The sequence below is a fragment of the Capsicum annuum genome, unplaced genomic scaffold (genome assembly GCF_002878395.1).
Source record: "Capsicum annuum cultivar UCD-10X-F1 unplaced genomic scaffold, UCD10Xv1.1 ctg5491, whole genome shotgun sequence".
Taxonomy (NCBI): Eukaryota; Viridiplantae; Streptophyta; class Magnoliopsida; order Solanales; family Solanaceae; genus Capsicum; species Capsicum annuum.
In genome coordinates, this window is record NW_025863160.1 from 138,949 (window position 1) to 157,651 (window position 18,703).

The 18,703-nt window shown below is 39.0% G+C and overlaps 1 protein-coding gene and 1 pseudogene across 1 annotated transcript; one reads left to right on the top strand and one right to left on the bottom strand.

Moving 5' to 3' along the window:
• The first annotated feature begins 969 nt into the window (after positions 1-969).
• On the top strand, positions 970-3,731 carry LOC124893168 (probable calcium-binding protein CML22). Its single transcript, XM_047404264.1, is given in 6 exon segments — positions 970-1,049; positions 2,195-2,434; positions 2,532-2,678; positions 2,681-2,733; positions 3,131-3,305; positions 3,391-3,731. Coding segments are annotated over 6 exon segments (744 nt in total). The 5' UTR covers positions 970-1,033; the 3' UTR covers positions 3,504-3,731.
• Positions 3,732-3,733: 2 nt separating this feature from the next.
• LOC124893170 lies at positions 3,734-10,512 on the bottom strand (annotated as a pseudogene).
• Positions 10,513-18,703: the final 8,191 nt, after the last annotated feature.

The window sequence follows — 18,703 nt, forward strand, 5'->3', positions numbered from 1 at the left end:
AATCATGTGGTTGAGAATGAATTAGGGTGGAGATTAAAAATGAAGGAAAATGAATATTAATTAATTTTGATGTATTGATAATGTTGAACATGATAGAATTGTGATACGTTGAACTTGGTAGGCAAACGTAGGCCGAGTAGGCAAATTTAGGAATAACAATTTGTTGGAGTATTTGAATATGTGCGTGAATGGTACTTTCTACTTTATTGCACAAAAAATTTAAATTGTACTCATTTGGCCGGGGAATGCCCCGAAGGATTTGTAATGATTTATCCGGGGAATGCCCTGAAGTAGCATGTACACAAATGAGGCTTGTGATCAAGGCCCAGAACGTCGGGTGGAGTTTAGTTTAGGATTAGTTTAGAATAGAATATGTTTTATATTTCAGCACCTCTTTTATTTTGAATTGTATAATTTGGACTGAACATTATTTTGGTTTGTTTTGAATTTTGTGTGATTTGTTTGTTTGCTTGTTTTGTGCGTTTATGTGGTTTGTACATTTGTAATGTCAAATTAGCCGATACGCTCCACCAAGCGATCGTGGTCGAATCACGGGATCGAGGGGTGCCTAACACCTTCCCGTCGGTCAATAGAATCCTTAGCCGGAATCTCTGTTCGCGGATCAATTTTTTTTTTAGAGTCAAACCGTTTCGAAAAGGATTTTCTAAAGGTGACTTGGCACACCGGATTATGCCAAGTGGCGACTCTGAGTTTTGAATATAAAAGGTCCTTTTCTAAACAAATCTTTATTTTTTGTCACTTAATAATAAAACCCTTCCAAACTTAAAAATTAATGTTTTGGAGTACGAAAAAGGGGTGTGACAGTTGGTGGAAGAGAAAGAAATTAAAGTCCTAAATGGGATTTTCTACTTTACTTTTCAAGAATCAATTATTTTCCATATTGCCTTCTCTCCACTTCATCCCTTTTTCTCTATTCTCTTCGCATTCCCCTTTTTATACTCTACCTTTTACATATATTTATATGACCAAGAAAGCGCTTTTAATCTCTTAAGCTCTTTTCAGCATCAAAGCCATGAAAGATACACTAGGTATCTTTCTTGTCAGAGTTCTTTTTTTTTTGCAATCTCTCCTTTTCAACCTTTGTTGCCCTTTGGACGCAGATTAGGATAGAAGGTTAGTAGGCATTAGAGCGATGTCTCGCTTATCCTTCTATACTTGTAGCCGTAGTACTATTATTGTCATGTGATCAGGAGGTCATAGGTTCGAGTTGTGGAAATAGTCTCTTGCAGAAATGCAAGATATGATTGTGTGTAATAGACCCTTGTGATCCGGCCCTTCCTTGGACCCCGTGCATAGCGGGAAGCTTAGTGCACCGGCTATCGGGCTGCCGTGTTTTTTTTTTCTTGCCTCTGGATTTTTGTTACTATGTGTTGTTTCCTGTCCTTTTTTTCACTGAATGGTTTGTCTTGATTTTTATAGTGTCTTGCCATGTTTTTTCGCTTCTGTTATTTCCTTTTCTGATCTGCTTTGATATCCTTTTTCTTGAGCCAAAGATGTATCAAAAACAACCTCTCTACCTCCCAAGGAGTAAGGTCTGCGTACGCTCTACCCCCTCCCTAGACCCTACTTATGGGACTAACATTAGGTATGTTGTTGTTGTATGTTGTATCGAAAAGAACTTTGCAGCATGTAGACCTATTTTCAAAACCTGGAATTGGGATTGAGTGGAAAAAATGATTCAGAAGTGTAAGTGTTATGAGAATCCACCTGCATGCAAAAAAACTTGTGAATTTGGAACTGCGATTCAGATAATTTCTATGTGGTTGAAGTTGTGATATAGTTATGATCAATGCATCAACCTTTTATGATGAGAGGTCTCGAAGAGCGAATGATTATGCAAAAATTATGATAGTCCTAAACTCTGTATATTTCGTCGAGGAATTTTAAGTAGTTAAACATGAAAAATGACTGTCAGTTTGTTATACAGTTTACGTGTGCTTGTTCCATCGATCAATATCGTTACATTTGTTATTTTATATGCAATGGCATGACGTTGAAGTAGGTAAAATTCACAGAAACACAAATACTATTAACATGTTGTGACAGATTGTCCGACATGTTTGATGCTTACAGCAACATATCAATGTTTAGGATATCGAAAAAAACAGAATTTCTGATTGGTCATGATCGCCTCTGTCTACTATCGTTAACTTGAACTCTTTATTGTTCTAAGGCTCAGCTCAGCCATGTCCAGTATTCAAGTCATTATCCAACAAGGTTGGAAGTTTACTGTGCTTTTGCAATGCGCCGAAGAAGTATAGGAGACTGGATTCTAAGCTTGAAACAAAAATGATGGAGCTTAAGAGAAGTTCGTCAGGACAAAGCAAATTCAGGTCAATCAATAGTATAATCTTGAAATTTCCTCGGTTTAAAGAGGGATTGAAGGAGATAAAAGGCGTCTTTGAACAGTTCGGTTAGTAGCTTCTGTATACGTTTGGCTTTGTGAGTTTTCGTTACAGCTTTACTGCCAACAGATTTATGCTTGTTCTATCTTTGGTTCTTTTCCTAAGATGAAGATTCAAATGGGACTATTGACCGGGATGAACTAAAGAAATGCGTAAAGAAGCTGCAATTTCATGTTAAAGAGGAGGAAATTGATGATCTTTTCGACTCTTGTGATGTGGATGAAAAGGAAGGGATTCAATTCAATGAGTTCATTTTCTTCTATGTCTTCTCTATCTCGTGATGGATTCATCCTCCTCCTCCGATAATGTACGCGAAAACTGTCCTCTTCATTGTTCTTCTTTCGTGTACTTCTACTAGATATTCACTTATCATGAGAAGCTATATTCCTTAGATTAGTAGTCGTGGTGTCGGTCTTGTAGTTTCTTGTAGTTTGATTAATTGTTACTATCTGTTAGATTCCTTATATCTCGATTGTCGTATTGTTTTGTTGTAGTTTTTGTTCTGTTACTATCTGTTGTTTCGTGTCTTCTGTTACTTTCTGTACTGGACTGCGTTGGACAGTCTTTTCTTGAGCCGAGGGTCTGTGGAAACGACCTCTCTACCTCTGAGGTAGGGGTAAGGTGCAGACCCCACTTTGTGGGAGTACCCTGGGTATGTTGTTGTTGATGTGAAGTTATATTCATTAGGATCGCGTTTATTTCAGACCTCGAAGATTGGCTCACCAGAGCTAGAAGCAACATTCAACACAATAGTTGAGGCATTCTTGTTTCTTGATAAAGGTGGTGATGGGAAATTGCACAAGAAAGATGTCATCAAGGTGCTAAACGATGAATGTCCTTCCGAGAAATCCCCTTCTCATGTCACTCGGACTCGATTTAGTACCGTCTTTCACCTTATAAATTGTTTAAACTCAATTACTTGCTGTGATAACTTCTAACATGATGACCTGGTAGACAAATGCAGAAGAAATGGACTGGGACAGGAGTGGCAATGTCAGCTTCAGGCAATTTCTTTTCGCGTTTCTTGATTGGGTTGGGATAGACATAGACGATGAGAATCACATGACTAAAAGGTAGACTAAGTGCACAAGGCAAATACAAATCAACAACGCCTCAACCAAACTAGTAGGTATCGGCTGTATGAATCCTCACTAACCATGTCACTCTGTTGAATGAAGTGAGCTCAGACTCATATTTGTACATATAAAGTAGCCTTTGGTATACGTTCAAGTTCAGTTATTGTTGCATTTAATCTGCTCAGAATATATTCTTCTATTGTATCTCAAAGAACTCATGATCAAATTCACAAACAAACTGCATATCTGATGTTTCTATTCCCACAATGCAACCAAAATCGTACACACTACATAAACAAAATGTTCTGCTGAAGCAACATAATCATACATCTTAAAACTTGTCACTGGTTTGAGACTAGCAAAAATAAATAGAAGAACAAAGGCATAAAGATATGAAAACTAATGTTCATATCTATCTACATGTATCTACTTCACATCTTGCGCGATGATCATTGTATACCGAGAGCTTGAATTCTCGTTATGAGGGACAAAGCAGAAGCATTTGTTGTTCTCCATTCTTCCGGTTTCTCTTTCTTTCGTCCATTTTCCATTAACCATTGATCATGTCCATCGAGAATGTTCACTATTTTCCTCATGGTCGGTCTTGATTCTGGATCGGACCTTGTGCAAGCCATTCCTAATTTGACTAGCCTCACCAGTTCCCTGGAGTTAAAGTTTCCATTCAACCTAAAATCTGCCAGTTGTTCGTATGGCCTTTTCTGCACCTCGAACTCGTGTACTCTATTAACCAACAAAGCCTCAGGCCGGCGGAAATCTACTGCCATCTGACCACTAACTATCTCAAGCAGAACTACACCAAAGCTACAAAACATCAGCCATTGTTGTTGCATCACCAGAATCCATGTGCTCTGGTGACATGTAACCGAAAATTCCTCTAACTGATTTGTTTTTATCAACCACAACATGATGGCTATGCTCATTTCGAGTCAAGAATTCAGCAAGAGCAAAGCAACCAAGCCTTGGGTTCATATCTGGATCAAGAATGATGGCAGATGATGTGATGCATCTGTGTATAACCTGTTCATCCCATTCCTCATGCAGATAGCGAATCGCAGAGGCAAGTGATTTGACAATGTTATACCGATGACGCCATCTTAGGATGGAGACATTGTCCCTATGATGATTATGATGATTATGATTTGACAATCTCAGCAACTCTTCTTGAATCCGAAAAATTGTTTGTGGCAGCAATGATCTCCTTGAATGTGATTTCCCTAGCAGTTTCAACCATCAGGAAATTACCCGATTGACGCCTGCTGCTGCTATTTTCAGACTCATTGTTGCTGTTTCCACTTTCAGCACTTAGATACATGGTTTCTCCTGTGGCTGTGGTGAACACTGTGGAGTTGAAACCGGGCGTCGTGCTTGTGCTGGTGTTGGCAGTGGACCTTGTGGTGATTGTGTTGCTAGTTGTACTACTACTTGGAGATGACAAAGATATATAAAGAGGGTGGGATTTAAAACAAGGAAGATCAGGCAAATTACCATAAATATGGCCAGAAAGTGCTTCTACATGTGGATTGAAACCTGGAAAGCCCTTGGGAACAAACCCTTCAATACCTAACAATTTACTACGTATAGATATCACGTAACTCTACCCATGCAAGTATCAAGTTTTGAAGACTTGTGTCCGTTGAAAATTTCTTTTTATTTTTATTTTTAATATTTCCTAACAATGACCTTGAAAGGTGAAAGGCGACAAGCAATCTCAAGGTTTAGTTCGAAATGACTAGCTAGCGTGAAAGGCGAAAGCAATATTGTGTGCAACTAGGTGTAACGTATCGAAGTTCATCGAACCTTCATAATGAGGAATAGGTAGGTTATTTTATGAATTCAAAAACTGAAAGAATTTGCGGAAAAAGGTAACAATATCTTGTATATACATTTGTTAAATATTTAAGCATGGTTTAAGTGCTATGTATTTTTTTTTTTTTGATTTGTTAATTCGTAAGGTTACACATTTAGTTAAGTGTAAAAACTTAATGCAAATAAGTATATATCAGAATTACCTACTATTTTTTATTGAAATTTTTATTTGAATTTGCATGACTCTCAACCCACTTTATTAATCATTACACCCTTAAAAACTCTTACTAAAATGTACTTTATCTTGCAAGAGTAGTATATAAACTTTATATAGTCACTAATAAGGAGTGGCAAACCATCAGTATCTCTCACCATGGCCCCTCCATTACCCACTTGTTTTTTGCAGATGACCTAACTCTCCTCTCAAGAGCCAATCCCGAGGCGTGCATTGCCATAAACCATGCTTTGAATGACTCCTGTGTTAAATCAGGCCAGAAAGTCAATCAAGCCAAGTCTAAGATTATTTTCTCTTCAAATTGCAAGGATACTACCATTTCCTCCTGCACCAATCTCTTAAAGATCAATCACAGTGACACCTTTGGTAAGTACTTAGGTTTCCCAATCTTCTATGTAAAACCTACCAACACCGGTTTTCAATTTATTATTGACAATATGCACAATAGACTGGGAGAGTGGAAAACCAAGATGCATTTAATGGCAGGAAGAGTCATCCTTTCTAAGTAAACCCTTGCATCCATTCCCTCCTATATGATGCAATTCATTAGACTCCCTGACAGAATTACCAAAACCATTAATCAAATTCAAAGAAATTTTGTTTGAGGCAGTACTGCTGATAGAAAAAAACTCCATTTACTTAGCTGGGAGAGAATCACCATGAAAAAAGAAAAGGGGGGGGGGGGGTAGGACTCCAAAAATGTGAGAACAGAAATAAAGCTTCTCATACTAGCCTGGCTTGGAGAATGTACCATAACACTCAATTCCTTTGGGCAAAAATCCTCTACAATAAATATTGTAGACATAACCAAAGAGGTCCAAACCAAAAGAGATGTTCCAGAACTTGGAAATACATTAAAGAGGGATGGCAACCTGCATGGAAAACCAAAGATGGAATGTCCACAAAGGGAAAAGAGTCATATTCTTCCTAGACAAATGGATCCCCAACTACCAGTCTATAAGGAGTTTTATTTCGGGCTCTTTAAATAAAAGGGGAAGACAAATTGACTGTGAGTACTATTCATAGACAGGGATCCTGGAGCCTGATTGACATATCCTTTCACTGCCCCAACACCTCCATAATAGTATCACCAATGCCTACATTCTCCGTCATCCTGTTCAAGAGGATAAACATATCTGGGACAGCTCCCCAGATGGTAAGTTCACCATGCGCAGTGCTTGCATCACTATCCAATCCAAAAAGATAGGTTCCCTCAATGAAACTGAAAAATATTTTCTTTGGATTTGGAGACTTATTAGAACCCCAATAGGATCAAAACCTTCCTTTGTCTCCTCAACCACAATAGACTCTCAATTGGGAGTGACACCTTGGTATGGAGGTGCCAGTCCACTGCAAACCATGTACAAACCTAGAGGAAGACATCTCCCACATCTTCTTCTAATGTCCAAAAGCCATAAGTTTTTGGGAGGGCATCTTGAAAAAACATCTCCATCACTTCCTTCAACTCAGCCTCCCTCAACAACCTCAACTGGATTGAAACCTGGAAAACCCTTGGGAACAAACCCTTCAATACCTGGTACTCTTGGAATACCATTCTTCCCTTCTACATGTGGAATATTTGGTTAACTAGAAATCACAATTTGTTTAACAACAAAGATGACCACATTTCTGTGGATCAAACCTTAGCATTTGCTAATGAATATTCTCTTACCATTGTGAACCCAACCATCTCCTCCACCATTTACCTCAAATGGGAACCCCCAACCCTTGGCTTCTATAAGCTTAATACTGACGCAAGCGTGAAGAACCAGCAAGGACCGGGTAGCATATGGGGTTTTTTAGAGACCATGAGGGTAATTGGATCCTAGGTTTCACTAGATACCTCCCTTATGCTGATGCTATCAGGCAGAACTCTTAGCAATCCTCGAGGGCCTTAGGATTGCCCTTCCCAGAAATCTGACTCCCTTAAAGATAAACTCAGACTTTATTAATGCCATTAAAATGATATGCACTAATCACCTTGGCTATTGCAATGTTATTTCAAAATGCAGGTTCTTAATGCAGAGATTGAGAACCCAACAATGAAGCACTTATTCAGATAGCAGAACAAATTCATTGATGCACTAGCGAGAACCAGAGGAGGAGAGGCAACTTTTGACCTGTTGCAAGTTTTGACAGTTCCCCCTTCGTTTGTGGAAGAGTTATTGGAAGCAGACAAGTTGGGACTCCCTTTTCCAGAAAGGTTGCACAAAACTATGTAACAAATATGAACATCTTTTCTTACCATCAAGATGTAGGAGCCCCATGGGTTCCTACAATCCGTCTTGTAATAACTCTGTTTAACTACTAATATTATGCATTCCCCTACTTCACCAAAAAATAAATAAATTATAAACTTAAAATATATACATACAAAAGTGATCCTTTAAAACTTTAAATTTTCACATAAAATAACAAAAGAATTGTAAGTGAGTAATATTCAACACTTTTAGTTTGGGCAAACTTTTAAAAATTATTAGCGGGTCAACTTAAAATTATTCTTTTCAATATCAAAATAATAATATGTATTTGATTAAGATTTTAAAAAGTACTCTTTTTAGCTTTTAAAAAACCACTTTGATTTACTGTTTAAAGTTACTCTTTTTTCTTTATAAAAAATCTAGTCAAACAACACACTAATAAAAATTTTACCATTAGTTATTGAGGGATTATTAAGTAACTAATCATAAATGAAATCGTTCAAAAGACGAAAGAAGAAGATTGAGTTACATTTAATATGATAAAAATATGTCAACTCTTTGTAGATTTAAAAAAATATATTTTTATATACTGTTCAAGAGTTACTGTTTTCTTTTTCTTTATAAAAAAATTGGTCAAAAACGTCAATTAATTAGAAAATTTCTATTAATTATTGAGAGCTTATTTAGTAACTAATCATAAATGAAACTTCACGGCAAAGTGTATCATCGTTGAAACTCTATCTACAAATATCTTGTCTTCTCCCTTATTCAGAGACCAAAATACACGACCTTCAGTACTAAATCCCATGGAAGCTCGGTTATGTGGTGGTAATGGTGGTACTGGACAAAGGGAAACTTGTTTTGTTGTCCAACAATTGTTAATCAATTAGTAGAGAACATAAAATAAGTCATAGATCAAGAGAACCTTGTAATCAATGACACTAGAATCGTAACACAACAATCCATAAGCCGACACATATCGATGATCGTCATTGTAATACCAATGAAAGCAGACACATATCGAGGATCGTCATTGTAATACCAATGATTCTCAGGACATGAAAGAGTTTGATATTCTCCGATTGATGGATTCCACAAAACATAATTTCTGTAGGTCTTAGGATTCTATAAAAGAACCAAGCAATCACATGAGCACAAGGATTTGACTAGTTTGTAATTTTGGGGAGGAAGCCTTTTCTTTTCCATCAAAACTAATTTTGAACTTTCCAAGTCTCTAAACTTGAAAACATCCATCTATCTGTGATCCAGCAGTATTTTTTACTGCCCAAAGCTTTAGATTGATCACGATGAGCTTTCTTGAATTCATTGTCGGAGATTATAGCATTCCATGGTTTTGCAAAAGATAGAATACAAAGTAAAGACTTAACGGATATCACATGAGAAATTGGACTGGCCTCTTTTCCTCTTGACATTTGAGACTCGGAAAATATAAACTATCCCAACATGTTGAAACTATCAGTATATAGATACCATAACAAAATTCGGAGACTCGGTAAATGCATATATATGTTTAAAAAAAATAAGAACAAATATATAGATCATAAAACTAGTCAATACATGATGAGTAATCACAATTCACAGCCAACAACATTAGGATTGAAGTTCTACACAAAGTTGCTGTAACTGCTTTGATACTTTTGGCCTTCATGGTGTTAGCTAGGGGTATAAAGTTTCCAAACATGTTGAAATTCTCGGAATTTCCCACCAGTTCTTGGAGTAATATTTGGATATTTCAGCTTCTCTAAAATATTGTTTCCTAGGATCATATATATAAAGTCGACAACAATTAACATTAACTCCTTGAAAGAGAATTTCACCACTTCGCGTGCAACACAATAGCACTCTTCCCACCAATTGCTTTTGAATCATATAATCACCTGTTTGTAGCTGGAGAAGAGGCTAAAAGAACCTGGAAATGGATCTCTAGATCTCTTGGAATCAATTCAAACAACAACAATATCATACAAACTCTTGACAACTGGTGGAACATTAAAACCAACAATGCAGTTCACAAGTTGATAACTGTAGACACGTAATTTTGTCCCCCTCAAAAGTTCGATTTTATTCATTTCTACCTTATAATATCATGTACCCTCCCCCACGTGATTACATCCCACAAAAAATACAAAAAATAATAACTCTCAACAAAATCCCTAACAAACTTTTATTCTTTTAACACCCTAACAACCCTCTCCAATAAAAAAGTGACAAATCACCACGTCACCACCCCATACCCTACCCCTTACCCCTACCCCACGTCCCCCCCCCTCTTTTTTTCTTTTCCAAGAAGAAAGGACTCAAAAAGGAAAATACAATATATATATACCCACATACACACCAAAATAAGGGGATGAACAGTAACAAAGAAAAAAAAATTAGCTCTTTCTCTCTCAAGACTCTCACTCTCTCTCTCTCAGCAAACTTGCCGGCGACCGATCGGAACTCCGGCTTCCACCACAACACCACCATCTTCCCCCTCTCTCTACCATCTCTCTCTCTCCAAAACTAAAAAAAAAAAAAAAAGCAGCGGCGCCGCCATCCCTATCGGCGACAACAGCGCCGGCGCTATCGCCACTTTGTCCGACCAACGACGGCGGCAATAGCGCCGTTGTCTCTGTCTCCCTTCCCTCGAAACCTTCGTCGACCGACAAAATAGTTACCACAGGCGAACACCGTTCGCCGGCCAGGGACCCGACCCGACCCGACCTCTCTCCAGCTCCCTCCATCTCTCTTTCTCTCTAACCTCTCTTCGGCCGGTGACCAGCGAAACCATCGCTGCCACCACCGCCGTCAAGGTCTTATCTCCTCTAATCTTTGGCCAAACCCGCCAAAGCTGCTGCCTGCCACTGCCACTGCTTCAGCCAGTCAGATACCGCCATTTCTCTCTGTCACCGGAGCTCACCAAAGCTCGATTTGCGTTAGGTTTTGGGTTTCGGTTGTTTGTTGGGGGTTTTTGGTTTCGTCTGTTTCTTGGTTCGTCGTCGATATTGGATTTCGAGTTGTCATTATCAAATCGCGTCGTCGTTATTGTTTGGGTTTCGTATAACAAAGTTTGTCTCACTGGTTTTGAAGTTGTCCTATTAGTTTTTCCCTATACTGAGTTGGATTCATCACGATCGAGGTTCTCCGGTCGAGTATTTTGGCCTTCGGATTTCTTTATTATCGCCAAGGATCAATTTCATCGAGGTCTATTTCTTCTAACCGAATCTTTAATTTATTTTGACTTTTTGGTGATGTTGTGGGTATGAATGATTTATTTGTTGCGTGTTTGGTATGTTCGAATATGTGTTATGTTTTTGTTGATGTTGGTTCCGGACTTTGAAAAGTGAATTGATAAATCGAAGCATGTTTAATCATATTGTTTGAAATAAATTTGGGGATGGGAATCGAAAAATTGATAAAAGTAAATATTTTGATATTTTTGATACATTGTTGATGTTGAATGCGGTATGTTGTCGAGCGGGTAGGCAAATAGCAAGCTCGGGTAGGCAAATTTTAAAACTTGTTATTTTGGTTGAATGTTGGAAGGTGCGTGTGAATGTCTCTTTCTAGATTATCGTGTTTAATTCAGAGGTATTTATTTAGCCGGGGAATGCCCCGAGATCACTTGTATTTATTCGCCGGGGAATGCCCCGATGTATCATGTTGGCGGAAAATGATCGTGATGAAGGTCCGCGGTGTCGGATAAGGCATTGGAGCTTAGTCTAGATTTAGTTTAGACTAGGATTTATATTTTCGTATTTTTTTATTTTTCTCGAAATGTATAATTGGACTGGACTTTACGTTTTTGGAATGCTTTGTTTTGTTTATTGTTTGATTATTTTGCGTTCTTTTGTGTGGTTTATACATTTCATAATACCAAAAATAGTCGATACACTCTACCAAGTGACCGTGGTTGAACCACAGGATCGAGGGGTGCCTAACACCTTCCCCTCGGTCAATAGAATTCTTTAGCCGAAATCTCTGTTCGCAAACCAGTTTAAGAGTCAAATGGTTTCAAAAAGAATTTTCCAAAGGTGACTTGGCACACCGGATTATGCCAAGTGGTGACTCTGAATAAAAAATGTAAATAATCCTTTTCCGAAACAAATTTTCATTTCTTGTCACTTAAATAGTAAAGCCCTTTCGAACTTTAAAATATACATTTTTTGGAGTATGTTAAAAAAGGGGTGTGACAGCTTCTGGCGACTCTTCTGGGGACAAAAAGTTTTCAGAATTTGAGCTATTTTTGGAGTCATATCGGCTTTGTTTAGCATTACGAGTGTATAACCAGTGTTTGTGATTTTGTTTGTGTTATTGTTTTCACTTTTGTGCGTTTTGTGCTCTTTGTTTATAGTATTTATCCTAATGTGTTACCACTTTATATCTGTCATCATGTGTCCACCCCCCGGTCTTCTTTCTGCAACAAGTCCGTAGTACATGTGTTGTACACAACCTCTAGTTGAGTCACCCTTATTTTAGGGGGGAGCCGTCGGTGTTATGGAGTAGGTGGAAAGCAAAGCAGCCATTATCGACCATACGCTCCCCCGAACAGCCTTGTTAGTAAACCACAACGTACGTTAGCCTTTAGGTCATGCTTATGTGCATCATACGGAGACCTAGCGGGACCCATATGGCCCTTTGTAGGAGACTCACCTCTAAAGCATCCCTACGTGCTAACTGTTGCATTTTTAAGGGTAATGTGGTCATTTGACGGACTGGTTATTGAAAAAAAAAATATTTAGGAGTAAGGTGCGTAGGCGAAAACGAAAAAGAAAAAAATATATAAAAAGTAAGTCAAAAGGAATGAAAAAAAAAATGAATGTCGTAGTTTATTTTAAAGTTCATTATGGCTTTTGTTCTTTACAATTCAAAAACTCAAAAAGATTTTTTTTATGTTTTGCATTTGTCTTCTCAAAATACCGTAAAAGCGAAGTTTTGTTTGCCTTTTTACTTAATTGTCAAAAAAAATAATACCAAAAAGATTTTTTTCTTCATAATTGGTGGTGTTAGTCATAGTTGAAATCTCTAGTTGAAAATTCAAAAAGTTTTTATTCGTTTGTTTTGATTGTGTCTCTTAAGTTAGGGTCAATTTATTAGTTAATCGTTAATTGTCCAATCTGATTGAACTACGCATACCTGATTCCCTTCCCTCAGGTTGGGATACGTAGGCAACCCTCAGCGGGTCCGGTAATTTTTTGTGTAGGCCTTTGTCTTAGTATTAGCCTAGGTCTCTCGCCCCGTAATCTAGAGTTGTTTGCCAAGTAAACTAATTTCGCTCAATACTTCTGTTCGGCAAATTGGAGTCATGAATGTGGTCTATCCTATTGACATATGTTTGCATCAAAAATCCCAAAGGATTGGGAATCTTCTACTCCTGTCGAATTTTTGAGATAACGTCTTGTGTGTTATTACAGGATGGATTTGTCCACCAAGTCTAGAGTTCTAATGGTTGTCAAAGTGACCAAAAAGTTAATCAAATAGTGGGAAATGTTTAACTATGTTGATAAACAGGTACTGGTTAAAATATTAGGTGACCCCACGGAACTTCTGCATGTTACCCCTCGTCCAGATTTAATAGAGGCTTTGTTAACCTTTTGGGATCCGAGTGGTTTGGTATTCAGGTTTGGGGAATGTGAAATGACTCCTACTTTGGCGGAAATATCCGCTTTGTTGCATTTTCCCTATATCGAGAAGGATATGATCCGAGCATGAAATCATACTGGTGTGAGATTTTTGCAGTCTTGTGGTTTAAAAAGTAAGGGTATCCGTTTGGGCTATTTAAGTGACTCGTGGGTTTCCCTAGATTTTTTGTTCGCTAGATTCGGGCCCTCGGAAGGTTTTGATTGATTTTGGGATGAATTTCATGCGACTAAGGAGAAGTGGCAGAGAAAGCATTTTGAAGTCTTCACCCTTGCTTTGTTAGGTACTTTAGTGTTTCCACTAGAAGAAAGACGTATTAATACCCGTTTGCAATCTGTGGTGATGGCCCTATTTTATTGGGATCAAAACGACAAGGGCGTTAATCAAAAGGGCAGGTTCACTCTCATACCCATGATCTTAACAAAGATATATAAAGCTTTAATCGAAGTGAAGGGGGGAAGGAGATTTTTTTAGGGCAGTAACCTGATATTGCAGTTATGGATGATGGAGCATTTGCATGCACCTTCTTTAGTTAGACCAGACGTGTTAGATCATTGTATTCCCAATCGAGTGAAAGCCATGGACTCTAGGTTGTGTTTGGATAAATTCTCGTTACCCGTGGGAGTCAACGCTTGGATTGAATTTCTTGAATCAAGATCCGGGGATAACATTTTGTGGACTTATCTGTGGCTTCGTCCGAAGATAATCTTGTTGGGTTGTCAGACGCAGTTCCCTTTAGTTATGTTAGGGCTCAATTGCACTAGACCATACAATCCTTCTAGGGTAATGTGCCAGTTGGGCAGGCTGCAGGACGTGCCACCAGCAGTGGATCTTCTGAAGAATGTTGAGTATTTGAAGGACCAAGTCTTAGGTGAGAGCAAGTACGAGCAGTTTTGGAAGCATGCGACAAAGCTAGGTATGGACACACTCAAAGAAAGTCTGGATAATCTGGGCCACACTTAGGGATATGGGGTCTGGCCTCAATCTATCCCTCGAGGTATCAGTCAACCCTTACCATCATAACTTAGAGGGAGAATACAGGAAGAATGCATAATAGACGACCATCAGTGTAGGATCCAAAGTGGAAACACTGAGAGTTCAGTTAGCAGATTTGTTCAAGACAGTAGAAAAGTGTCAGAATAATCTTTCCAAGTGCACTCCTCATGAAGCAGGAATACAGGTCCGAAGCTTCTTCCCTGGTATCAGGGTGTCTTTACAGGATATGCTACAAATTTTAAATGGGAGAAAGAGAACTTCAGAGGCAGGTCCATATCAGCCAGGGCCATCACGCAGAGCACCAGTCTGAAAGAGCACTTCTTATCTTTATTCAGTTTGAATCTTTTATGTGTCTGTCATTTTAGAGTGGTGTCGGTTTTAAGTCGAAGTCAAGTTGTTTTGGTATTAGGGTCTTTATTAGTAATTTCACCTACGTCGTCTTAGGGGTCTATAATGTTGTTTCGTATTTGTTGTTTAGTTTTAAAGTGGTCCCGAACTTTTGTACGTCTTTGTTGTTTTCTTTCTTCAAAATGTTATAATGTTACGTCTTTCCTTGTTTGTTTATTTTCATTTTTGTAAAAAAAAATAAAAAATAAAAATAAATAATGATGATTGGCCCGAACTACGCAAGATCTGATTCATGTACAACATGATACGTAGGCAACCTACTTTTGGGTTCGATCTAATCATTTTGTTTTGTTGTTTTTCATTATTTTTCCTCTTTTAAAGAAAAATAAAAGCCATAAAGAATGATAAAATAAAGGTAGATAACGATAGAAAAGAAAAGAGCAGAGATTGATACGAAAAAAAAAGAGAAGAGAAAAAAAAAGAGAAAAGAGAGGGAAAGAAAAATAATAATAAGTGTAGATAAAAAATAGTTTAGACAAAAATCAGGATGATGTTAGAATGACCTCGCTACCCTCAAAAGCTGGTAGAAATGAACATGAATTTAGGACAATTTTACCCATGTGATTCCCATGCTTGTTGTGTGCCCTAATCTTAACGGATGTCGTCTTTGATGAGCATGTTCTTTCAGATAACATTGGTAGGTTTGCAGTACTCTGGCTAGTCACCCATACTTCACCAGATCCAAAGCAAAGCTCGCCATGGCTAGCAAGGAGATTGAAAATTCTCTCATTGACCCAGATCAGGATCACAGGGAAGAAAGTTCTGAACACAATGATGAGGTAGTAAGGCTCAGGCAACAATTGATAGATTTACACCGAGCATGGACCAGCGGAATGCCTCCTCCCCCGCTTCCTGAAGATCTTGGGAATATCTCTAACTACCCATTGCTCTCTCAGGCACAATTCTCTGCTCCTAATGAGTCACATGAGCATGCGCCAGGATTCACTCTGCGACATTATTATCCTGGCAGTTCTGGTATGCCCTTGGCAGCTCCCCAATCAAGACCCGCTGCTCAGCCAGCGCCACTGATCACACCGGTATTCGTAGCTCCGCCACCACATGAAACTCCCATATATGCTACGCGTCCCACAATGAGGCTTCCTAGGTCTTCCAGCGAGCCAGTACTGAAGGTTTCAAATGGTCAGTATTATGCCCCGGAGCCTACTTTGCAAATGAATGAACCGTATAGGTACACTCAGCCGCCTACATTTCCATTTGATATGAAGAAAACCTTCGCAACGGAGGAACAGGATATCATAGCCCAGAAATTTAAAAGTCTAGAACAAGATATGAGGAATTTGCAAGGGATCGGAGATTATAGGAGTGTTTCCTATAAATATCTTTGCATGTTCCCAGACATCAATCTTTCCCCCGGTTTTAAGATGCCTAAGTTCGAGAAGTATGCAGGACACGGTGACCCCGTTACACACTTAAGATGATATTGCAACCATTTGAGGGCTGCAGGAGGAAAGGAGGAACTGCTCATGGCCTTCTTTGGTAAGAGTCTTTCAGATCTGGCCTCAGAATGATTTATCGATCGAGATATCGATAAATGGAACAGCTGGGATGATTTGGCTTCTCAATTTGTTCAACATTTTCAGTACAACATCGACTTGATTCCTGACAAAAAATCCTTGGTCAACATGAAGAAGAAGAGCACTGAAGGTTTCAGGGAATACGTGATAAGGTGGCGTGAACAGGCCGCCAGGGTAAAATATCCAATAAAAGAAAGTAAGTTGGTAGAAGTTTTCATTCAGGCACAGGATAAGACCTATTTTCAACATTTACTTCTGGCAATGGGAAAGTCTTTTAGGAAGTCCTCAAAATGGGGGAGATAATAGAAGACAGAATTAAGACCGGTCGAATAGTGAGTTTTGCCACATTAAAAGCTACCACACAAGCGATTCAAGGTGGATCTGTCACATTTGGAGGTAAAAAGAAGAAAGAGGACATGGCGACTGTCGTAGCTGGAACCCATTCCTATCTTAAAAGACCATCTCGCCCCTATCCCCAATTCCAAGCCCAAGTCTACACCCAAGCTCCATATATTCCTCCCCACCATTACTACCCTCCACAAAATCCTTTATATTCCATTCCACCACCCCCGTACCCAGTATGTAGTGCGCAGCCATATGCCCAAACCCCTTCTTACCCGCAATGGCGCACGCAAGCTCCACTAAATTGCCCCTTCGCTCCAACAAATTACCAAAACCCCTCTAGACCCAGTTTTCATCCTAGGCCCGAGTATAAGAAGGATAAGGCGGTCAAAAATCAATTCACACCTCTTGGAGAGTCATATGCTAGCTTGTTTGATAGGTTGAGAAATTTGAAGGTTTTAAGCCCAATTCAAGGAAGGCTTTCAAATCCACCGCCGAGGAATCTCAATTATTCTTTAAGGTGTGCGTACTGTTTTGATATGCCAGGCCATGATATTGAGAAATACTGGCATTTAAAGAGAACTGTCCAAGATTTAATTGACACGAATCAGATGCTGGTCCAGGCCCCGGAGGGTCCAAATATTAGCCAGAATCCGCTGCCAACCCATGCTGAAGCCAATATGTTAGAATTGATCTATGACAGAAAAGAGTCTTCGGGGGGTTATAAGCCTATTGTCAAGATACAAACCACTGAGGAGAAGTCGGTGAATGTAGCAGAGTCTTTGAAAGCAATGTCATTGAGCCAGGAAGGAATGAGAGAAGATAAAGCCCAAGAAAGCACAAAGAAACCCTTGATCACAGTACAAGGTGCCAGAAGGCATGTTGATTTAAGTCAGGATAAACCTAAGTTGATAATGGTGGGATCTCTGAGTCAGCCCATCTTGACGGTGAAAGGAGCACTGAAAGCGCCTATTGTCCTCAAACCGGTGACCCAACCTCTGATAGTTGATATGAAAAAAGTTCCTTGGAATTATGGGCGGACTGTGATGACCTATCACGGGAAAGAAGTTGTTGAATATGTAGATGAGGTAGGGGGTTTGACTAGGTCAGGAAGATGTTTCGTGCTTGAAAGCTTAAGAAAGTCCAAGCCAACGGTGAGTGGACCGCGTCTATCAAAAAGCCTATCACTGAAGAGGAAGCCGAAGAATTTTTGAAAAAGATGAATTGCCAGAGTATTTAATATTAGACCAGTTGAAGAAAACCCCTGCTCAAATTTCCCTTTTATCTTTGTTATTGTACTCGAAGGAGCATCGTGATGTTTTACTGAAGGTACTAAATGAAGCATATGTTCCAAGGGAGATCACAATCAACCATCTTGAGAAAATGGTTGGAAAAATCTTTGAGGTTAATTGGATCAGCCTTTTGGATGATGAATTGCATATTGAAGGTACATGGAATAACCGGGGCCTTTACATTACAGTGAAGTGTGAAGATTTCTACGTCACTCATGTTATGATTGATGGAGGTTCAGGTGCAAATATTTGCCCTATTTCTACTTTGTAAAAGTTAAATATTGGTGCTAACAGGATCAGGCCCAACAATGTATGTGTTAGGGCTTTCGATGATGCAAAATCAAATTCCATTGGCGAAATAGAACTAATGTTGACCATAGGGCCTGTTGAGTTCGCCATAGAGCTTCAAGTATTGAATGTAGAATCCTCTTACAATCTGTTGTTGGAAAGGCCGTGGATCCACAAGGCCAAGGCGGTTGCATCTACACTGCACCAAATGATTAAGTTTGAGCATGACAGGTAAGAAATAGTTATTCATAGTGAAGGAGATTTGTCAGCCTACGAAGATTCTCCCTTGTCTCTTATGGAAGCAAATAACGTAGAGGAGACATTCATATATCAAATTTCTAATACGGTGCCAGTGAATCGTATCCTTGAATGGCAGGCTATACCGGGACCCCAATTGTCTTATGTTTCTATCATGATGGTAAGTGAACTCTGGA